This window comes from Sprattus sprattus (genome assembly GCF_963457725.1).
Source record: "Sprattus sprattus genome assembly, chromosome: 10".
Taxonomy (NCBI): Eukaryota; Metazoa; Chordata; class Actinopteri; order Clupeiformes; family Clupeidae; genus Sprattus; species Sprattus sprattus.
The window spans coordinates 26,818,229-26,842,106 of NC_137908.1; the positions used below are offsets into that span (position 1 = coordinate 26,818,229).

The 23,878-nt window shown below is 44.7% G+C and overlaps 2 protein-coding genes across 2 annotated transcripts in view; both read right to left on the reverse strand.

Annotated features, from left to right (window-relative positions):
* Positions 1 to 5,672: 5,672 nt before the first annotated feature.
* Positions 5,673 to 12,872, reverse strand: fam210b (family with sequence similarity 210 member B). The gene is made up of 3 exons (XM_080845871.1): positions 12,205 to 12,872; positions 7,739 to 7,938; positions 5,673 to 6,618 (listed from the first exon to the last, which is right to left on the reverse strand). The coding sequence occupies exons 1-3, from the start codon at positions 12,730 to 12,732 to the stop codon at positions 6,402 to 6,404; spliced, it is 945 nt and encodes a 314-aa protein (XP_080701997.1). The 5' UTR covers positions 12,733 to 12,872; the 3' UTR covers positions 5,673 to 6,401.
* A 6,989-nt stretch (positions 12,873 to 19,861) lies between these two features.
* The window catches only part of ppp1r16b (protein phosphatase 1, regulatory subunit 16B), a gene marked incomplete at both ends in the record, with an annotated part of 36,846 nt that continues 32,829 nt past the window's right edge, over positions 19,862 to 23,878 (reverse strand). Inside the window, 5 exons of the mRNA XM_080846629.1 lie at positions 19,862 to 20,287; positions 20,472 to 20,613; positions 21,331 to 21,460; positions 21,595 to 21,670; positions 21,835 to 21,960. Coding sequence (XP_080702755.1) covers positions 19,862 to 20,287; positions 20,472 to 20,613; positions 21,331 to 21,460; positions 21,595 to 21,670; positions 21,835 to 21,960 — 900 coding nt within the window. The remainder of the gene's footprint in view (positions 20,288 to 20,471; positions 20,614 to 21,330; positions 21,461 to 21,594; positions 21,671 to 21,834; positions 21,961 to 23,878) is intronic.

The following is a 23,878-nucleotide window of genomic DNA, read 5'->3' on the forward strand; positions in this document are numbered from 1 at the left end:
TCAGCCAGGCAATAGTGGCCTGCAAATAGGTTTCAAACCCCAGGGCAGCCTTGCCATCAGACCACCAGCTACACACCACATTATTAATTCCACTTAATGTTACTGGCAACTGAAAGCTGAAGAAAACACTTGACTTGGAGAGAGAAGCCTCTACGTACGCATTGGAAGCATCCTCATGTCAGATCATTATGACGAGTTCAGAAAAAAAAACAAGAATATTTTGGCTTCATCAAGGAAACTTTGCAGACCCTTAAAATGCTTTTCAGTAGTCCAAGTCCATTCAAAGTCCATTTTCAAAGCAAAGCTCTATTGAGTCCTTGAAAACGGTTTTGTTTTTGCGACTTTTCTATGGTACAGATTTGACAGCCTTAAAAGGTTGCAAACGGTGAATCCAATTCCTTTTTCTCAGAATGCGCATGGGAAACCTTCCACTGCTTTCTCTGGTCACATGTCCATCTGGCCTCTCCTGGCCAAAGCGCCTCCTTTTGGATTGGGGGGGGGCGCGGTGGCTAGAATGTTGTCCGACAACACAGATCTGTTTGCCCCTGCCCGAAGTGAACGGTGATGAATAGCCCCCCTTTAGCTGTGCAGGATTAATGCCTAACGGGGAGAAAATGAATCGGCGTCGCGAATAAACGCATTAGCATTGTGTGGTGCTGCGCGGTCAGCACCCCGGCTCTGGTTAGCGGCGGGAAAGGGCTGTGGAGGCAGTTAAGTGGAAGACCAGCTCAGCAGCGCTCGCCACAGCCATTAGTCTTCATTTTCAGCCTGGACGTGCAACAGGGCCTCCACGTCTGAAGATACAAACTAAAATGTATTGAGCTGCCCCACACTGGCTAATTGAAAGAAATTGTCTGTCTGTTTTCTTTTGGGGCGGGGGTGTTTGAGGAGGTGGCGAGGTGGCGAGCTGAGACCTCGTCGTGGCGTGCTACTCCTGACTAACTGATGTCGAAATCCATGAGTGTGTGTCCCTGATATAGCAAGCAAACGTGATAGCATGCGAATGGTGTTAAGGAAGTCAGCTAACAGGAAGGACGTTTTGGTCTCTAGGCATGGTTTTTGCAGAGCTGTTTTCTCTGAAATTGGCTTCCCTTCTTGGTTGTTGTTGGTGGTGGTGCATGTTTTTGCCACAACCTCCAGAAATAGATTTTTTTAAATTCCCGGGCCGTTCGCCAGTGCCATATTACTTCCTTGCCACCTAGAATGCTGATGCCTCTTGCCTGCATCCCCCCTGCCAAACTCATCTCACTGCCAAGGCCTGCCAGAACCATAGCCTAGCCAAGTCCAACAGACCTAAGTAATCCATCCTTTTGACCATCCGCCTGCTCCATGATGACATGACAGTGTCAGAGACCTAGTGACAGTTTTACTGCCCCCCCAGTACCAAGGCCTCCAGCTGTCACTAGCCCGACGTCAGGCTCTGACCACTGTGATTCAATGCGGAGGACACCGTTGTTTGACAAGTTTGACAAAGTAGAAAGCAGGGGAAGATCCTTCTGGGGGTTTAAAGTTTGTTTGCTCAAAACTGTTTCCTGACAGAATGTTTGAGTGGGCCTGGCGTGGGCGTCCTGAAACAGAGAACTTTCGGTGTGCAAACTTTCCATTAATGACAGACTGACTGAAAAGGTGTCTATTAACTGTTTTTCAAAGTTACTGCTTCACTTACATTTACTAGATGTGTTGTCTTCATGCCCATGTAAACAACAAACGCTGAACAGTCATATAACTCCTGATGGCCAATTTGAAGTGTGAAAGCCCAGATAGTTTCACACTCAAAGGTGTCAAAAACACTGACAGATCACTCTCTCCTTCCTAGTCTCCTCCCTCTGTCGTCTCCTCACACACTCAGGCCTCCCTCCTTCTCCTCCAGCACACGCTCCGTATAATTGCCACATTCAACATTTAGAGTAAATCCTGCGAGGAGAGGGCTAGACAGAACAGAGGCAGAGACAGACCGACAGACAGACAGAAGGAGAAAGAGGATAGCGAGGCAGAATGAAAAATAAATAAATGCTCGTGTGAGACTGGCACACTCCTATTTAAAATAATAAGATGCAGCTGTTGGTAGTGCTGGCTGTCTCCTCCAGCAACCCCCTCCCCACCCTCACAGCCCCGTAGCCTCTCTGCCAGCTCGGTCTCTGATGAAGGAAGACAGCTGACAGCAGTGCAAGGCTGCCTCCACCATCAGGTGCCTCTGCTAAACTTAACTCAAACAGGAGAGAGAGAGAGAGAGAGAGAGAAAGAGAGAGAGAGAGAGAGAGAATGAGAGGGGGAAAGTGAGCAAGCGAGAGAATGAAAGAGAAGAAACAAGAAGAGCGACTGACAGAAGGGAAGGGAGAGACAGATAGATAGACAGGAAGGGGACAGTCCAAAAGGTATCTGGTGCATTTTGAGACAAACCGCAGAAGCACCTGAACTGTTCTTCACTAACTACATTACCTTTGGCTTAAGAGAAGCAGAGGAGTGCAAGTGCAAAAGATCCCGTCCCCCAAAAACATCCATATTTCCAACTTGAAAAGTGACCAGAAAGTGTCTCCAGGTGAGCCAAGGTGCCCGGGACATGAGACCCAAGAACACTGCAAACATTAGTAAACACTACTGCCAATTTAGATGCCAGAGAAGGCTGGCTTGACAGACTCGCCCCCACCACCTCTGACGCACTGAGAGCCAGTCTCTCGGGAGAATCTGAAGGGTACCATCCCACCGGATGGAAAACCAAACACAATGCTTAGCAACCAGCATCCATGCCACAAAATATCTCGATTACCAACCATGACCCATGGACTCAAACTTGAGGTAAACATGAGGCATTTCAATCCAGCTGTGCACAAACTTGATATCTTTTGTTAACATTTCTTAAAACACATGTATGCACACAAAACACAGACACGCACGCACACACACACACACACACACAGGCCCGCACACACAGCCCAAGAACACGCTGCAGTCGTGGTCAGGGCCTGTGCTGGCAGGCTCTCTGGCCGTGGGATTCTGTCACCAATTTGTTTGTAGCCATGGGGGACATCCAGGGGATTGAGAGGTGATGGTTGCACTGGGGCCTCCTCTTCCCGGCTAATGAGCCTCTGCTGGGTGCCAGCTTGTCTCTGCCGCTCAATGCCCACCACCACTTCCACCACCTTGCGCCACTCACACCTGGCATTTCCACTCTACTTCAGATGCTGGCCCCTGTTCTCCCCCTCTCACTCTCTCTCTCTCCCCCTCTCCCTCTCCAGGTCGGAATTATTCATGTAATTCTCCAGGATGAGCACGCTCTGCTGGGAAGCGGAAATGAGCTGAATGCGAGCGTGGCTGCCACAGTGCCTTTGTTGGCCTCTGGCACTCGGCGCTGGGGAGGAGGGCATAAAGAGCCAAGGGGCTTCGATGTTCCCTTCCTCATAGCCGGGCCCAAAGAGACCCTCAGCCTGGGCCCAAAGAGACCAAAGAGACCCTGGCTGGAGGTGTTGAGACGAGTGGTGATGAACGATGGGCGGTAGGGTCGGAGAGCAGGACGGTTCTGCACAGATGCAGATTCGCAGTTCAGTTCACACATTCATTTATTTCAGCATACATGTTTTGTTGATAATGGTTTTAATTGAATGGTATTGATTGAACTAGCCTGAACTGAGTTTGGATTGAAATCATTGTGCGTCGTACTTCAACAGCCTCAGAACTGTCCGTTCTCAAAATTCTGAAACTTACATACATTTCATTTTTCAGGTCACACTCTCTCTATTTCTTTGAAAATAGTCTTCTAATTCTATTTAATTAAATGGTATTGCATTGATACACTGTGATAGACGTGACTCACACACACATGTCATTTTTCAGTGTAATGCATCCAGCAGTTCAGTGAATGTCATGCACAATTTTGCTTCAGAAGACATTTCCACAGTAATTTGTCATGCATTTCAATGATAATATGATTTCTAGAGTAGCTCATCTTGAATGATTTTATTTATGCATTTTCTTTTTAGGCTGGTTTATGCAGCTCAAATAGCAGGTATTCTCTGAACAACAGTGCCACCATGTGGCAAAAGAGGGTTTTTTTTACCGTGAGCTGTTCCATTTAGTAGTCTGAAGTCCCTGATTAGAGAACTGAGATGATTCACATTAAAAGCACATTCTGACTAACAAAGTTAACTATATATGTTTGAAAGCACAACCATATAAGAATAATTGGGTTATTAACCAAAGAATGACAGGCTCCCTAGCTTCAGTGATCATTATTCAGGAAAGTCACGAATCAGGCACTTCATGAACAGGCTGCTATTTCCAATGAGCATTATAACATTTAGAAATTAAAAACTTAAATAGATTGATTTACTGAATAATTGGTTGGTTCATTTAAATGTAAGAACAATTGTGATGTTTCAGATTAAGGTATGGGCTATAAGCACACTGCCAATGAAACTGATCAACTAAACAAGCAACTGCTTTTTTCAAATTTCAGTGAAATACATCTATATAGGTTCCTTCCTGAGGGATTAGCTTCAGGGGAGTGAGATCTGTACCCTTTGGTAGAAACTGACGTCACACAAACACAGCATTTTTCTAGCTAAAAAAATCAGACAATGTATTGCATCTACTGAGAAGTCTGGTATTTTACTTACATGTGAACAGACTTCAGTCCAGTGAGCACAGATGGAGATCAAAGTGTCAGACAGACAGGCATAGTCAGGCAGACAGGCAGTCACGAATCAGGCACTTCATGAACGGGCTGCTATTTCCAATGAGCATTATAACATTTAGAAATTAAAAACTTAAATAGATTGATTTACTGAATAATTGGTTGGTTCATTTAAATGTAAGAACAATTGTGATGTTTCAGATTAAGGTATGGGCTATAAGCACACTGCCAATATATACTACACTCACCAGTCCACAGCAAGCTCAAATACTGGAGCAATGCAACTTTCTCACCCCCTTTTAGTGTGTTTGTGTCATCTGGAGAGTGAAGAAATTTCTATCCAGTTTTGACAGTTGGAGCATTGCCTGAATGTTACAGATTACTAGTTGCCCTGTTAAAAAACAAGCAACAGAATGAATATTATATGACACATATTTTCTCAGAAATTGTAACAGATTACAAGATTTAGTTACGGAACTCTGTTTCAACCCAAATATACCTTTAACAACGCATTTGTTTTTCTCTTTTTAGAGAGCATCTCACATAAATCTATAGTGAGAAAAAAACTAAGTTTTAAATAATACGATTAACAATAAAAGTCTCTCTTCTAAATGAGCGCTTCATTCTACTCTAGATCCACGTGGAGTTAGTTTAGTCACATATCACTAAAAACAGAATAATATGCAGACGAGTTTGATGAAACTGATCAACTAAACAAGCGACTGCTTTTTTCAAATTTCAGTGAAATACATATAGGTTCCTTCCTGAGGGATTGGCTTCAGGGGAGTCAGATCTGTACCCTTCGGTAGAAACTGACGTCACACAAACACAGCATTTTTCTAGCTACAAAAATCAGACAATGTATTGCATCTACTGAGAAGTCTGATATTTTACTTACATGTGAACAGACTTCAGTCCAGTGAGCACAGATGGAGATCAAAGTGTCAGACAGACAGGCAGAGTCAGGCAGACAGGCAGTGTGTAAAAGGCAGGATGTAAAAACACCCTTGATTTGGAAGACATGGCATAAAGAGGTCGAGAAACGTATTTATCTCCCTTTTAATAATTATCTTCATAAAATAAGTACAATCACATCTCAATTCATCCATCAATAGCTTAGAAACTGACCTTGACAACAATACGTTTTACTGATTGATCTCTTCAAAGGAATACAATAATGATAATAATAATAATAATGATCAAAAATAACTTTAGCATGTAATTAAGGGATTTTGTGTGTTTATCCACACTGCATCTTTTATTAAGCGACACCCAATCTGCCTTTTCACACATGGTGGGGGTTTACACGTGTCAAAATTCCTAATATTAGTTCTTGGTCGCACATCTTTTGGCACTTAAAAAAAATTAAAATGAAATGAAACAGAGTGTAACCAATGGCAACAACACCGTCCTTAATTTGTGGAATGCACATGTGACCGATGCTAGCTCATGTTGAACTCTACGCACTACAACTGAGTCATTACTCGATTACACATGGATATGCCAAAATGAGTGTGTATAACATCCAGGTCGTGAATGCATGTAGACTCCTGCATAATGGAGACCAATAGGGGTGTCACAGCAAAGAGAGGAAAATAAAATACACAAAAAACTGAAAACATCAATATTACTCAGTGACAGAGTGATCATCATAGACATGGCCAGGGTACAAACCCAGGCTCAAATCAAAACTAAGTCCAGAACTAGAGTCCATCCTTCATGTACTAGTTAGCTAAAAGCGTGTGTGTGTGTGTGTGTGTCAACCCTCCTCTCAGGGGGAGGATGCGGGGGGCTTGAAGAGACCAGTCTTTCGGAAGTATCTGACGATGAGTGGTACGCACACCAGCGTGATGCTGATGCGGACCGGAGCAAAGAGCTTGTGGACCGCGTAGGCCAGCACAAAGGTGCTCGTGCCCGCCGCCAGTTTGGACTGAACCACCGACTCACTGAAGCCCATCTTGTACAGCACCGCCGCCATGTCGAATCCACTGTGGGAAACACAACAACACAGTCATCAGTGCATCAGTGGTGGAGTGTTACTGCAGAGTGCGGCCGCAACCATGCGATTATGCAACAGTGCTGTAAAAGTTCACAGTAACTCTCCCTTGTGCGACTGGCAGTCATAGTTATGTTGTCATGCAGCTGGTCATAGTTCTGCTAGTGAATGAACAGTGTTGTGTTACAGTCCATAAGGTTTCATGCTATAATAGCATATATTTAGTATGTGCAGAAAGGAATCAAGTAAATGTGCACCCATGCACACAGGTGCTGGTTACATTTAAAGAACAAACACAAACACACACACACACACTCAGAAATGAAAATGTAAAATGAATGTATTTTTTAAAGCTCATCAGCATGTGACAGACTGTTGACAGCTGTCAGTGTATAATTTGTCTCTATGGTCGAAATATGGTTTCTGCCAAGGCATATTTATGACATGATTGTGTTACATTGCTCTACAGAGCAGATGCATTTCAATATTCAGACAGCAGGGGGTGTCTTTTTGTTGCTGTGCATAAATTCAAGGAATTTAGCTTTGCTTATGTTTTTATAGCCAACATCTCTTGTCCAAAACAATTCATGGAAACTAAGAACATTCTTTTGAATTTTAAAATGGCCACATTTACAAATGAATGAAATGAACATAAATAACACGCAACACTGAACAGCAGCTCTGAGGACCGAGCACGTTGTGGCATTTAAAACAGCATTCTTACGGAGCATTTCTAATCCCGTGTTATCTGGGCGCTTAAGAAAGACGCATGGCGCTATTCCAAAACCATGATGAGCCTACAATAATTACCCTAGCCACACTGAGAGCAGCTTAGCTCAGCTAGTCCTGGAATGTTTGATAACTCCCGGTAATGTTTGATAACTCCCTTGAACCATGTCATGTCCAACCATGTACAGGAGGGGACTGATATGTGAAGATTTAAGAACTGAAACGAGACTCATGAGCCAATGAGGCTCATGGTAACATAGTAATAGAAGAAGATCGCAGATTTAGCTTGGGAAGTCATGAGACATTCTGATGGAGGCTGGGCTATGGTCTATGTCTATGTCTATGTCTATGGAGAGGTCCTAGTGCACATCTCACAACATTACCTGGACACCGCCCCGTAGAATATGCCCAGAGACATGAGCGAGATGGCCACGTGGAAAGCGACTCCTACGGCGCCGTACTCCTTGAAAACTTTCTTCAGCTGCTGGGTCTTGCTGGGTTTGTCATCCTCAGGCTGCGGCTGCGGCTCACGGTCTGGCCCCTGGGGGCCCTGGCTAGGCGGCGGCGTGGAAGACTCCGGGTCCTGGAGGAATCAGAACCAAAAAGCATCACATGAAGATGCTTAAGTCATCACAGCCAACACTTCACAGTCATTGCTTAGTAAACAATAAAGTGGTTACTTGCAGATTGAGAGGAAACTTTTTTTTTCTTTCAGAGCGGAGCGGTGGGCTCCATAATGCTCCGTCTGCTTTCTTGCTTGCTTGCTCAACACAAACTTGTGCGAAGGAAAAATCTTATTTTGTTTGTGTAGTTCACTTCTGTTTTTCTTTTTGGAGGGGGAGGTTTTTGCTGATTGCAGTGATTTTCTGCAGACGCACGAGGGAAATCTGCTAGTGTACACTCACCAGGCTTGACAATCATAACATGGGGACAGAGGTTAGAACGTTTTTTTTTCCTAAGACTGAGGAATAAAACGAACCAGCACAGCAAAACTTCCCTAAAATGACTCGACAGAGATGAGGGTAGGACATGACCAAGTACAACAAGGTCATTGTGTTTTCTTGCTTGTGTGTTACTGTGTGTGTGTATAAGGATGTGGCAACTGATGAAAAGGAGCAATGTGTTATTCATGTAATCCTGTCTTGTGGGTGGAAGACTGTCCTGCTGACAGCATGTTGGGCGTGGGGGACCGGGGGGTGGGGTGGGGAGGGTATCTGGGGGTCTCTGATTGCTCCTTTGTCTCAGCAACAGAAAGCTGACCTCAAAGCACACTCCCAGAGGCTTGCTGAGGCCTACACCCCACACACAGAGTTATCCTGAGAATGCTGTGTGGGTAGGTGTGTGTGTGTGTGTCTGTGTGTGTGCTGCTGAGTCAACAAGATGGATGAGGCCCCCCGCATGACGCCCAAAAGCTGTCAGAATTACACCCAATGTGGGAGCTGATGGCGTGCAGAGGGCCTGGATTACAGCGCGCACGTGTGTGCGTGTGTCTGTGGGCCACCCCAGAGAAGAACACTGTTGGGTTTTTGTATATTACTTTCATAGTTGTTACTTATGTGACTCATTATTTAACCTAAGGATCTATTGACAAAAAACCCTTTAGATCAAATATCCACTGTCCTTCCACCACAAGAATGAGACATTTACATGAAGTGCACTAGTTCCAGAAACCTTTACATGTTATTTAAGGTGTTGTGCACGAGGTTCTATGCAACCTCCTGACACTTTGTCAAAGTTGTCATTTGAAATACACAGATTCTCTCCCTGGTTGGCTTTCACAACGACTTTCCTGCCTACTCCATCACAACATCCAGTGTTGGCATTTCCATAAAATACGACAATCTTTCACCAGTGCTAGACCTGTTACAATTGTACCTGTAGCAGAACAGCAAAGCAACAAAAAAAAACAAAAAATTGATTTGTTAATGAAAATCATAGCGACTGAAGAAGACAGAATTTGAGGCAGAATAACGTGTACTATTTTCTTAAATGATGTTCCGACTCCATTTGAAAGATGGCTGGCCCTTCTTCAGCATAAATCCACTTTTTTTTAAGAGCGTGAAACACAATACGTTGTCACAGTGTCTAATTAATTCTTGTTTAGGCATTTGTTAGAAACGACGGGGGAAGAACTGTCTAGTACGTTTGGCGTGTCTGCATTGACTGTTAGTCAGCACACTTATCATCCGGTGCCATTTGTCTTGTCTGAGCACAACAGACTACCCCACCCTACTGATGGAAAAAAAGAGAAGACACACAAGGCCACAGCCGTCATCACGCGAGACTACCAGCCCTGCCAAACGGGTAGTCAAATGCATAAACAAACAACATGCAAACGCATCCAGCCCAGCAGGCTTGACTTCTGAAGACCACATTTAAAAAAAAAAAATAAGCTTCCTGCTTTTCATCCAGCAGGGCCCTAGCCTGGGAGGGGCGGGAGCGGCGTCTTTCCCCCAAAACCAATCAGGATCCATGAAATGCAGTGATGCATTAGTAACAGTGCAGGGAATAACAAGGAAGGGAACAGCCGTTCTAATTATAGAGCCATCTCAAGATGCCAGTCTCCTGCTCTAAATGGGGCGTGAGGAATCTCTCTTGCTAAAAAGGGGGCGATCGGGAGGGGGAGGTTGCAAGAGCGCGATTCTCCTTCTGCTTAAATGTGGATGCCTCATCTCTTCAGCTATAAAAACAGACTAAGGTCTCGCTTCCTTTGGGCTTCTGACACAACAGAGGAGAGGGAGAGAGAGAAAGAGAGAGAGAGAGAGAGGTCGCTTGTGACGTAGGTTCCTCTCTGACGAACAATGGACAAAGAGCCCTGTAGTGGGGGTAAGGCTAGGCCTCCACAGTGTCCCAGACGGGGAACAGCCATGGGGTGGGGGAGGTCATAGAGGTGCTGTGGGTGTGTGTTTGAGTTTGTGTTTGTTTGTTTGTGCGTGTGTGTGCTCAGGGGTGGGTGGAACGTGCCGGAGAGTGTGCAGGAGGGTACAGTGAAGCTGCTGTGAGTGTGTGTCATGAGCTGGGCCCCTAGCAGAGAAAAGCACAACACCACCACCATACCACAACATCTGCGGGCTGGGATTGGGGGTGGAGGCTGGTGAGGAAGGGAGAAGGAGGGCAGGAAGAACAAGAGGGAGGTCTCATGTGTCTTCTGTCTGTCAACTCTAAAGCATCTACGCTACTGTTATTGAGGCTGGGTGGGGCCACTAGAGGTTAGGATTAAACACGAAAACATAATGTAGCCTGATGGGAAATGGAGTGCCAAACAGCAGCACGAAACACATTAACAAATGATGTTGTTCACTTAGAGAAATCAAAAGTGCATGTGTCAGATAAAGATAACATTGCACTGTACAAAGACATGTACAAATGAGAATTCAGTACAGTGTCATGCCTCAACCGCAATACCTCTTGAAGTTTCAGTTCAGTTCTTATTAGATTAAAATGAAACAGATTGAAACAATCCAGTAAATACCTAACCACATCGAAAGTTTCCAAGTCCACCCCAAAAGTGGTAGTCTACCACTTATTCACAACTATCAAAACCTGGTCACAGATTTAGATAGAGGCTTCCTTGAACAACACAAACAAACTACCGGTAATGTCTTTTCCATGAATATTTCTAAATCTCTCTTTCACATGGGTCCGTAACAGTAATACCTGAGTCTGCGAAGATCCATGCTTGTTAGCATGGCCCACTGAAAGTGTTCCTATGCCAGAGTGTGGAGTCCCTTTATAATCATACCACCCAATATGGCCTTCTGTTTGAGTAAGAGTGAAAGGGAGTTTTCTTTGTGGTGTTAAATTGTGTTTGCTAACCCTATTAGCAGTATTTGTTAAGCGTCTCTAGTTTTGTAGGACTTCTTTATCTGTGTAAATATGACCCAATGGAAACTCAATAAAACTACAGGCAATGCAGACTGAACAAATAGCTACAGTTCTCAGGGTGATTACTAAAACTAAATCTGTGGCTGCTAAAAAATTAGCTGTCCAAAAGAAGGGTAAAATAAGTTCCAGCATATTGAATACAGTTGGGGGAGATACATTGGCCATAAACTAATACATGAAGAACGATTGAATAATGCTGACTCATGTTTACCTTATGCGTTAATGTTAGGTAAATCTGCCATTAGCTGCAAGATCTCTATTTTATAATGTTATGTAACTAACGTTACACAATTAAAAACTTACCGAGCCCTAAAAGATTTTTAAAGTGAATCGTACATTTATACAAGAAAACAAGCAGAGGGGCAACTACGTTAACCGGGAATCATCTCAACCATCACAACTATTCGTGAGAACTGGTGATTATGGGCTGCATCTCAGACTGTTGTTTGCACGATACCTATCAGCGTGGCAACGAGGGAGCGCGAAAACACAGCTTTGTGTAGCCCAGCTACGTCAGTAATCAGTCAGCAAGGGGGGCCAGAGATGCTCAAAAGTAGACCAAAAATACTTCACAAGTCTGGCCTTCGTGGGTCAAAAGACCAGCACCACTGCTGACACGAGACCCAGGTGCACTCCTCTCTGGGAAACTAGGTCTGGGAGTCTAGTCTTCCTTGAGATGTGCACCACAGGCAAGCTAATAGCGCGATTACATAAACAGCACATAAATGCGTTATGTTTCTTGGTTCCTTGGTAATGTAGGATACACATATGGCCAAACGGTATGCATAATGTGATGTAATCAACACACCAGTTGAATCGATAGAGACAATATATGTGGTACCGCCGAATCACTGGATCACAAGGTGGCTAAGTAGCTATCTAGCAAGCTAACTTGACAGGCTCTGGCAATCACTCTTCATGTTTTACAATGAAGGTAGCAAGTAAGTCAATCATATCATTTCACCTCTTTCGGACTTGCCGCTGTATGCTCCTCGACACTGGTGTCACGCTTCGGTTGAGCAGCCGTAGACGAAGCAGTCCTCATTTGCAAAGTCGTCGTGGAAAGCCAAACCGCACGTACTTTGGCGCTTGATGACAACCAAAAAGATCCTAATTCGGTCAGTCTAAATGTGTTTTTATTACCAGTTACCAAGAAGGGATACGACAAACGAGAACTGCATTTGGCATGTGCGACAGCTGAAATATAAGCCCGATCAGGATGACTCAGTTGTCCTTTTTCCACCGAGGAAGAGTCCCTGAAGATATTTGTGTTTTCCTCCCGTCCTCCACCCGTTTGTTGACTAAAAATACAGGGTGTATTGTAGGCATATCCACTGCAAACTCTGGAAGAACATATTGTAGTGTTGTTACGCAACGAACAAGTAAGGTTAACGTCCAGTAACCTTACTCTGTTTGCTCTAACTTGGACAGAGTTCAAACACTGAGCTGAAGTCACTGCCGACGGTTTAATTACCCGACAAAGTAGCATCATTTATACGTGACCACTACTGCCTGGCGATCCTATTCAAAGTCCACAAATTTCTGGTTGTTAATGCTAACGACAGCTAATGATAATCGGCTAACTTCATAATGATCCAGTTTCCTCGCGTACGTTCGCTGACCGCTGGTGTGGTGATCGACTATGGCTAGACAGCCAATGGCATAAGACACGCCTCCACCAATAACGCGCAAGTACATTAAAAACAAAAACCCTAAAGGTAACAATGTGGAGAGTGTAAACAATCAGCATACGACATAATTTGGATAACCTGCCGGTCCGGATCTGAACGGAAACTTAAACATTTTACTCTTAATGTAATTTGATGTGTACGTTTGTACGTGGTTTGTCCATTTCCCCTGCCATGCATGGCGTCTTTTCAACTTTAACTCAGCTGGCTCTACGCCAGATCTGGGTCGTATCGCCTACAGCGTTACAGGCTGTCCTAATTATAAACACTGTATAATCATGTCGTTAAGGAGCGTTCATCTTAAGCATTACTGCTTTGTAGTAGGCTGTCTCGTGTGAAATATTTTGAAATACATATGGCCATGCCATAGACTTGCAAATGAGCTCTTCATCATGTCCTCCTATGTTATAAAGGCCTCTCAAGAGGGTTTCTGCTTGTGAGGTTTCCCACATGATATAGATGTGATTGGTATTTGGTCCAAAAAGTGGTCACAATAAGAACTGAACATTGCTCGTTTCCCAGTAGCAGTTGACAGAAAATGTCAAGGTCTTGTTGTCACAATCAATTCACAATTGCTCAGGCCTAGTCTAAAAGAGCATGCAGTGAAGTTTGCAAGTTCACTTGCACGAGCCCAGCAGGTGTCTGTGTTTAGGAAGAAACAACAGGAAGCTGTGGTGTACCATTTATGCGTGTTTTGTACTAATGCAAATCGTGTATAAAAATCATGCATGATCTAATCAATGAGAAAAGAGAACCTTTCATGCACTCACTAAATAGTTCAGTGCTGATTAACACTTCTCCAAGCCACAGCCTTGCAGTAGTGAGTGCCTCTGGAATTCACACGTAGTTAGCGGTAGAAGCTGGCAGTCAGCCATGCAAAACAACCTGCTGCTAAGCATGATATTGCAGATTGAGAGCTATGCTCTTTACAGCGGTCGCCCTCAACTGTAAGTTAAGACCTCAGCTAGTTGAGTAGCTGAAGTGGGAAGGGACACCAGGGCAGCATTTGTCATTTGGTCTTATGGGTGTTTTTCGATTGAATGCATCGCCAAGCAAAACACCATATTAGTGACACGTCAGTTTTTCGTTTTCAAGACATAAAAGGCCACAAAGAATATTGTATCAAACTGAATATACCCTGTGTTTTTACGCTGGCGTGGACAGGTCTTTCAGCATCCTCCAAGAAAGAAACAGCTGCACTGTGTTCAACACACAAACTGCAAAAATTACAACAAAGTCCTCAGGGACCACTGAACAAGAGGCTATCTGGCATGTGACCCAATCCTCTCACTGAGGACATTGCAAAAGCCATAGACAAGGAACACTGAATGGCTATGTGTCCATTTGAGCTCAATTTCCATGACAGCTGAGCCAGCCAATCCTGTGAGTTTCAGTCGCACACAACCAATATCAGTATTCTGTAAATCACACACACTTTATTATCTCCTAATACTGATAGGGTCACACAGCATGCAAACTTAGTTTGTTTATGTCTAAGCAGCTTTTAAACCACCCATAGAGTGTCAGAAGAACAGTCATTAGCATGACAGGTGTTGTGCTGCTGCATGGCGATGATAAGGGGATTTGGCAGTTTTCTCTGCTATCTGACAGATTCTCCCTGGCTGTCATGGGCGTCTCGTTCCCCCGCGCACGGCAGGTCAGTGCAAAGCCCCCAGCAAGCGTGGCAGACTGAGGAGTGGAGATCCTAACAGCTCATTGCCCTCACTATCACACTGTTGTGGGATTTGGGCCATGCCGCCATGGTTGTCCTCATAGCATCAGTTTTCATTATTTTCAGGATTATTGCTAATGACAGACTTAGACACTCACTCACACACACACACACACACACACACACACACACCGAGCATGTATGAATCTGATTATTACCCTTTAGTCATTCTAGCTAGAGTGGAGTAACAAACACATTGCATGCTGATCTTGTCAATCCCTTTAGCGACGATGAGTGCTGTTAGCAGCAGGCATGCTACTGTTTCTTTATGTTTGGAAACAAAGGGCAAACACGATTTGGGAAGTGGCTAAATCCTTTGCCCAGTCATTAAGGATTACAGAAATGAATTCTGACCAGAACTGGACTGATGGTGTAGCTCATGAAAAACAGTTACCTTTGTTGCCACACTAAACCAATTAGCAAACAACCAAAGAGGAGAAAAAAAACCTCGTCAAATCTAATCAGCCTGAGGACTGGGGCAGGGAGAAGTATGGTGTGGGAAACTGCTGGACATTATACACTGTGTAACAAGGAAATATAAGAGGAGAAAAGCTGGTTAAGCATATCCTGTTTTGCCCACTAACCTGGGCTGCGTGAAGAGAAGTGTCGTGAAGCTAAAACCCCACAATCTGGGCTCATCTCTGGGAACCGAATGGGGGTACTGACCCGCTGCCTGAGCACTCATTCAGGGGCTTCCACGGGGGAGTTCGGTAAGGGGGTATCTTGGCGTGGAGCCACATCCTTCCCAAGTGAAGAGCACCAAAACTGGGGTCTCTGCCAGTTGGCCCAGGCTGAATACACTGAGCCAGAGCCTTAAGATAGAGGCTAGCAAAGGCACAATGAGTGGGGCAGCGCTATAAAGATGGGGGGTTAATGCTGTTCAATCATCATGTGATTCAGCGCCCATTGTCAGTGTGTCTGTATGCAAGCCAGTGTTTACGGCTCCACTGCCAGCTTGCATTCAAAGTTTTGTAAGGCCTCCATTTATAAGAGACATATTTGCTCCGTCATGTGATTGAGATGCTCTTGTCCAGCTATTGTGTAAGGTTCCCCACCACATCATGTGCACAGATAATAACAAATGATAAAAACACGTAATAGAGCCAGTTTGCAAAATCACTTCTCCATGTAAAACCACTAACCACCACAAGTCACACGATCTACTTAACTCTTGTCCAGCGGTTATGGCCGAGATTGACACAGAAAGTGTGTAGACTGTTAAGTGGATGACCCTACTGACCCCAAGGCCCTTCACTTGAGTGTATGTGTGTGTCTAGTCGAAAAGAGGGCAGTGAGTCCACCAAGAGCTGTCTCTGTGACAGCTGCTCAACGAAGGGCCCTTAATCTCCACAGAGACAAGGCTGCCATGGAGGCGCCCAGGAATGGAGCAAACAAGCTGATTTCTAATGCGCAACCTGGGCTGGGAGCAAGCAGCATGAAGGCTCTTCATTAGTGACTTATTGCACAACAATGGAACAGGACCGCTGACCTGTATGCTTTCAAACCGATCCCAATTAGTCTGTCAACAGAGATGCTCAACACAGCATAGATCCCAGCCAGGTTATGAATGAGGTCTTGTTAAGACCCTAGATAAACCCTCTCTCCCAATGTCACGACATCAGTAATGTTTTGTGAAAGATCAAACTGAAACAGCTTGAGAACAGTGGTGAAAGTGTGTACATTTATTTGGGGTATTAACTTAAGGTAATTGACTGCTCTCTCAATAAATACTATAGTTTTGTGTCCCATATTATCACTATGATTTCAGGAAATGTCAACAAGAATAAGCACAAGGTGAAACAGGAGGAAACTATCAACAAAATGGGTCATCAGTATGAGAGGCCCTGCTACCTGCAATCTCCAATCACCTCGGTCACCTGCTTTTTGCTGAGTCACTTTCACGTAGCAGGCTACCAAACAGGAATTTCTCTTTGAGAAGTGCAGTCTGCCTCTTCATGGTAATACACTGTAGAGTTTGATTGTTTTATAGCAAAAGTACATGCAGTCAAACTCGAACCACAGCTGAGGTTTCAGGTCTGTGACCTTGTTATCAGTAAGATGCAGGCTGTTCCTCTATTTTTTTTTAAAGAAAAACACTGAGAATTATCAACTGTTTGCTGAGCATTGTGTAAAATATAAACAGGAATAAAAGTGAAAATATCTTAAAATGCCTAGAATGCAGGTGTGGTGGCTTCAAATGACATAGTTACTGAACTATGCGTGTTATGTAGAATAGCAGGGGAACAAAACAGGCAGGTGATTGAGCAAAATATACAATTTATTCAAAATATGTTAATACAACGATCAGTATTTTCCAGTAATTACAAAATCAGTAGTTTTAATTGTATTTCCCCTTAACAGTAACCTCTGATCCATGATCGGAGACAAACATTAGTTTCAGTTTTTTCTTCTGTTTCAGTATTCACACACACACACACAAACACACACACGACTCTTTAAGACAGTGACAAGTTGTCTTTGTGGCTTAAAAGTGAAAGAAACCCCTTTCCTCCTTTTGCAAGTTCTTTGTTTTCTATTGTTTCCTTATGTGTCTGGTGGAATTCACTGGTCTGAATAATATATGACTACAACAAATACACTTCTGCTACAGTACAGCGGTAGAGATAAGGTTGGACTTTAACTTCAACTTCAAGGCTCCGGAGTCATTGGGGAGCAACATTACCACCATTTTAAAGCCTGTATTCGTTCATGTTTTCCCTTCATATGGACACATGTAGTAACCTCATTCTTCCTCTGCCCTCTGCAGTAATACATCCTTATCAGTTACCTTCCATACTTGAAGACAAGGAGTCAAAAGTCAGATAGCAGGTTTGTCCCATAGACCACACAGGAACGTTTCATCACAGCCCACGCAATAACACGGATACAACCATTGCATGTCATTTTCATTCACCCATGAATCAGAGCAGAAATACATAGGGGAACAGAGATACAAATCTATTTACACAACTTGACGGTTTGACACTATACACAGGGCTTCGGCAGAGGTGGGGGTGGATGAGAACATGGTGAGGTCAGAGGTGTTAGTGGGACTAAAAGCTTCACCCTGGCAGTCTCTGCGCGTGGATAGCATGCTCACCCTGCTACGTAGCCCCATCCATCCTTTTTCCTCAGGAAGACTCTTTGGCACCCAAAGAGGAGAGTGAGGGAGTGAAACTGTGGGTTGTTAGTCATTGCTAACACTATGACACCCTCCTCCTCTTCCACACAGTGTGAACAGAAAAACACTGACACAGTATTGCTGTTTGCTACTAGGCTACCTAACCTCTGTACACAGTAAAGGGTTACATTTTCAGTGATAAGTGGAGGTCAGATGATTCTTTCTTTCAGAAATACCTTATGAGACCATTGAAAACATGACTCTTTTTGTGGGAGTCATTTTGGTTGAATGTTAAAACATTCATTCAGATTCAGCACAGTGGGCAATGGCTTGATACTGAATTCAAGTGAAAAGTCTTTATAGATCAACTTTATCAGCTGCAACTATTGGCAGCGAAACACTAAAAATCGCGCAAAAAAATCCTCGAACCTTTGATCTTCGTATACAAACAATTGTAGTCTGGTTTTTTTCTTTACTTACATAATCAACATAGTGGACTGCACATCAACAGTACTCCATAAAATGACAACCCAATGGCCAAAAAGAATGGGTCCCACTAAGGTCAAATTTCTTAAGTGGTGGAAACTACACATCAGTTGTTCCGCTCGCCTCACTCACTCTGGCACGGCCGATAAGCTCAAATCAGATATGCATGAACACACACACGATTCCTGCAAGTCACAGATCAGACAGCAAGTGTATATAAAGTGCGTGGTCGTGACAATCCTGTAAATAACCTCAATACAGCTCTCTGTCTGGACCTGGTCTGTGTGCGAAGAAATCAACCCCCCACCCCCATCACGATCGCCAAAAATGCTAAAAGTTCTTTTAGGGAAGCCTTCAAATATGTGGAACACTGGACAAGTTCATTCTCCAACTATTGCATTCATACGCTTACAAAAATTAGAACTCTCCACAGACAGAAGAAGACAATAAATATACCAAATGGGATTGTGTTCTATACAGTAGCCTCTATACACAACATTTAAATATAAATAACATCATCTGACTGTACAAAAAAATGCTTTTTTAAGACGTCTGCATAAATTAAATTGTGGCAACAGCAAAATTGCTAGCAATAATATCAAATGGGTTTGTTGCTCTGTATTTCAATGCATGGATCACCACTAAACTGGCTTTGAAATGACACATGAGAAAACAAGAGAACAGTGGCTAGTTTGTTAAGCATGTTTTTTTTTTGTCTTTGACAAGAGCACACGTGGCTAAAACAGTGGTTGTGTGATTACATCCCTTTTGTTCCTGGAAACAACACAGCACTTTCAGTGAGGGCAATATCTGAAGTCAGGGTCTCCCGTTTTGACCATTCCTTGACTACTATCAACTGAAGTTGTTCCACACAGCAGAATACACGTAGCAGATTAGCCAGCTAGCAAATGAGTAAAACCCCAAAACTGTCACTTTGTTCATACCAGTGTTTAAGAACTTATTCAGCACAAGTGACCACTGTCCAGCTCCCTCAAAAAAATCTTGCTTTGTGGAATAACCTCCCGCGTATGAAGATGCTACTGGATACACAACCATATTTAATATGGTTTCAAAATTGGCAAAAACAAAAATGATATGCACAAGGACCTTACACCAAGGAGAAAAACTTCCCTTTTGGAGATTGTGCAAAAGTTTCCTTCGAGTGGCAAGACTCAGGGTTCAGAGGTCAGGGAAGAGTTGGGTGAGGTTCCCGGTCTGCTGAGACCGTTTCTGCCAGTGAGGACCTTGAGCGCCTAAGTGTCCCACTTCAGTTCAGGATCTCCTCTTCTCTTTCCTTCTTTTCTTTCTTTCTTTCTTTCCTTCCTTCCTTCTCGCTCTCTCTCTCTTCTCCATATACTTCAGGGTTGCCCCATGTTCCTACGGGGAGGCCTCCAACACCGTGAACCCACAGGAAGGTAGAACTGTAAGACAGGGGGAAATAAAGCACTGGGTTCCGTCTCCAGCTGCCGGATAGCTTTCCTCCTCTCTGGGATCCTGTTCTGGTCCAGTGGCTCTTGTACAGTGCTGTTGCTGCTCCTATCCGATTGTAGTGTGACATCCACACACACACACACACGCCCTATCACACACACACCTACGAGATGCAGCAGCAGCTGTTCCCCTTCAACTCCTCTTCCTCTAAGGGTTGCTTGAACCTGAGGAGTGGGGGGTCGCCGCTGGCCGGCGTGAAGTAGACTGCGCTGCCGTTGGACGACACCAGGGGCATGTGGGAGTCCTCGGGGCTGCTGCCTGGTGAGCCATTGCCCATGTGCCCGTTGAGCAGAGGATGGTTGAGCAGTTTGGCGGCAGACCGCTGCTTCTTGAGCTCGGACAGCGTCTGGGCGCGCTCCCGGGGCCAGGGCTCCTCGGCGGGCGAAGGCGGCACCACCGAAGGCCGCGGGTCTGGCCCGGTCGGGGGCTCGCCATTGGAAGGAGTATGGGCCGGCGTGGAGGTGGTGGTGGAGATGCAGCCGTTCTGCTTGCCCCCGTCCTTCAACAGCCTCTGTGGTCTGGCCTTGGTCTGGAGAGAAGAAATAGACCCAGTAAGACTCAATGAATGCATGGTGGATGAACTTAGTGTCAAAACAGAACAGTTCAACGTTTCTATTATATAGTGAACAGAAGGGTGTCAAGTATCTGAAGTTTCATTCTGCAGACATACAATGGTGATGTACAATGACATTGGTCTTTTCAGCCCTACTCACTGAATGGCTGTTTTCCTGGTCAGACTCCTTTTCTCTCTCCACCTCCTCCTCCCTTCCACCTCTCCACACGATGGCCTCTGTCTCATACTCCTTGCGACACAGGTTGTGCCGGTCAGACAGACTGGCCCTTCTCACTACCTTCCTGCACACACACACACACACACACACACACACACACACACACACAGGATAGGAAACACATAGGATGAAGTAAGGTCAGACCTGGTCACTGGTTCCCTCTCAAACAACCCTTGCTATTTCTGTGGAAAACTTTTGTATATTAGTACAAACAAACACACTGCATATTATTCCATATATGATGAAAATGGGACACAGTGGCTGTCCCCTGTACAAGTGTTATTTTGGGAGTTAGTGACTATGTAACTGTAACTCTGGAAATGGTGCATCACCTGTGCCCATTTTCTCCCAGACCTGACCTACAGGTGCAGTTACAGTTTTTAGCCACAAGAGTGCAGTGGTTATTCACTAAGGAACAACATGACTTGGCAGTTGGACTGCAGTCAATGCATAAAAAATGTCTCCTTGCAGCAAATGTAAGACTTGCACAAGGTCTCAAGTGTAAAGAACGTATAAGAATAAGAATAAGAACGTATACGTGCTAAATAATATAGTCCTATCCTGTCAGAGACCTTCAATCCTGAAGTTCATGTTAGTAAAACATTTTTTTTACCACATTCACAGCTTAAGTTCAAACAGGATGTTCTGAAGTGGTGGAGTGGTTCTAGAAAAGCTGAAGAATTTCCTGAACCATTACACTGTAGTTATAAGGTTTTGCCAATAGGGGCAGTATTTGCTTGTATGGCATTGTAACACCTGACCAGCAGGTGGCAGTCCTTACCCTCGGCTGCCTGCACTGGATGTCCGCCTGCACAGGGAGGTTTTGTGCTTCAACTGGGACTTCATGATGATGTCGTGCTTGTGCTTCAGATCCAGGAGAACGGCCCTAAACTCGTCATCCTCACACAAGTCTAAGGTGAGAGAGAGAGAGAGAGAGAGAGAAACCAGGAGAAAACAATGAGAGCACTTTACTCTCCCCCCCTACCTTCACAATAATAACCATGTCCACTGACATACAGTGAGTCATAGGAAGTAAGTCATTTACCTATGGGCGTTTCATCCAGGAAGGTCCTGGCATTAAGGCTGGCACCATGAGACACTAGCACCTCTGCCACCTGCATCTACAGATGAAAAGGAGAGGGCATGCTGAAGGGCATTTGAAGTCTACACACGACCCAACACTGCACACCAGACTGATTGATGTAACTACTAAGCTTGATGACAATGTGTGCCCACGTCTAGTATAGTGGTATTCTTAGTCTACCTGTAGGTCTGCCATTCTTACCTGGCCCCAGCAGGCAGCGGCGTGAAGCGGCTGCCAGCCATCAGAGTCCTTCTGGTCTGTCCGGGCCCCTCCCTCCAGCAGCTGCTCTGCTGCCTGGACATAGCCATTGGCCGCTGCAATGTGGAGCTGGGGAAGGAGCAGAAAGTACAGGTGAAGACGGCGATTCAATATTCTGGACATGGGAGAAGGCCAAATACCGGGGGACCAAATACCCTTCACCACTCAATTCATTGGAAGACTGGTGGGCGGATGGGAGAGAGCAGCACAGAGAGACCTGTGCTTTTGTTGCCTGGAAACACACTCATATTAATCACCTGGCTATTTCAACTGAGGCCCCACCAACAGGACCAGCAGAATGTCAGAAAAAGTCAGTGACAAGGATTATTAAATTAGATTAAGTTCATTACAATAGTAGTGAATGGTCATTTTCTCACAAAGATGTGGACCTAAATTTAGTTTTTTGAGTCACCTGTTGCAAATATGAATGGCAATGTCGTTCACAATGCAGCGTGGGCTGTAAGACCTCGGCCTGCGTGTTCGTGTGTGTCCTGTGTCGCCACTATGTACTGTATGTGTGTGTTGCTGTGTGTCGTTTGTGTGACAATAAAAACTGACCGAGGTCAGCCTTGTTTTTTTTTGTTTAAGACTGTACTGTCATGGATAAACCTTGGTCATGCCAGGGACCTATCCTACTCTGTCACGCCAGGATCATCCACTCAGCCTTCCCTCCCCATTACCTGGCCAGGGTCAGAGAGGTTGCCCCCTAAAGCCCTTTGTGTCACATAGTGTGCTTAAGATTAGGATCAAACTTTCACAAGGGCTTGTGCACATTTAATCATGTACTTCACACCACTAATGGGTTCTGGTACAACCATCTCGGTGTACAGTCAACTAGTAATTAAAGCAGTGTTTCTCAACTTGTAGGTCACGACCCAAAAGTGGGTCCCAGAATCATTCTGAATGTATTGCAGAGTTTGTATATTCTTTCAGAACTTCAATTACTTTTGTAGAAAATATATGAACAGCAGCGGACGATCTTGCAAGCTACCAAACACTGCTGGCCTCCTTCTCATCCAGCATCACTGCTGCTAAGTAGACTTTTTTCAATGACAAGATTAACGGTGCAACTGCCGTGCGGAAACTATTCTCCACCTTCAAAACTCTGCTCTACCCTCCTCCTCCTCCCCCAGCTACTAACCTCACTGCTGATAATTTTGCCTCCTTTTTACAGAGAAAGTGGCAGCCAACGGGAAACAATTCAACCAACTGTCTCCCCCCCCCCCCAAGGGCGCAACTGTCAATGGCTCATCTTTTCCTTCTTTCATCCCCCTCACTGAGAGTGAGGTCTCCAAAATCCTAACAGGTGGCCGTCCAACTACATGCCCGCTGGACCCCATTCCATCCAACATCCTTCAAGCCATATTGCCTGCCGTCTTACCGGCAATAACACAAGTGATTAATGCTTCATTTAATTCTGGAACATTTCCTTCTTCATTCAAAGTGGCCCAGCCAGGTGACAAACAATCGACCGGTCTCACTTCTTATGCTCCTATCTAAAACCATTGAAAGGGCAGCTTCCAAACAGATCACAGAGTTCCTGTCAAGGAACAATCTCCTCGATTTACACCAACCTGGATTCAAAAGCGGTCACTCCACCCAAACAGCCCTGTTGACTTTGACAGAAGCCTTAAAAACAGCTAGAGCAGCAGCTCAATCCTCAGTTCTCGTCCTGCTTGACTTATCAGCTGCGTTCAATGCAGTCAACCACCGCATCCTTCTGTCAAGTATGGGCATTTCTGGCAAGGCTCACTCCTGGTTTGAATCATACCTCACTGGGCGTTCGTTCAATGTGTCATGGCATGGTCAGTTGTCTGTACCTCACCGCCTCACCACAGGGGTGCCCCAAGTGCCCAAACAGGTCATCCATCACAACATCTGTATCAATATTGACTCCTTATCTCTTGTTCCATCCAAAACAGCAAGAAACCTCAGGGTTATTATTGATGACCAACTGACTTTCACGGACCACATTGCCTCTGTCTCT

Bases quoted from the DNA above. Each gene is read 5' to 3' on its own strand.
- fam210b (XM_080845871.1), bottom strand. From the start codon at position 12,732: ATGATGCTACTTTGTCGGGTAATTAAACCGTCGGCAGTGACTTCAGCT. The intron at 7,939-12,204 runs GTGAAATGATAT...TGATTCCTCCAG, and splicing joins CAGCGGCAAGTCCGAAAGAG to GACCCGGAGTCTTCCACGCC. The intron at 6,619-7,738 runs GTAATGTTGTGA...TGTTTCCCACAG, and splicing joins TTCTACGGGGCGGTGTCCAG to TGGATTCGACATGGCGGCGG.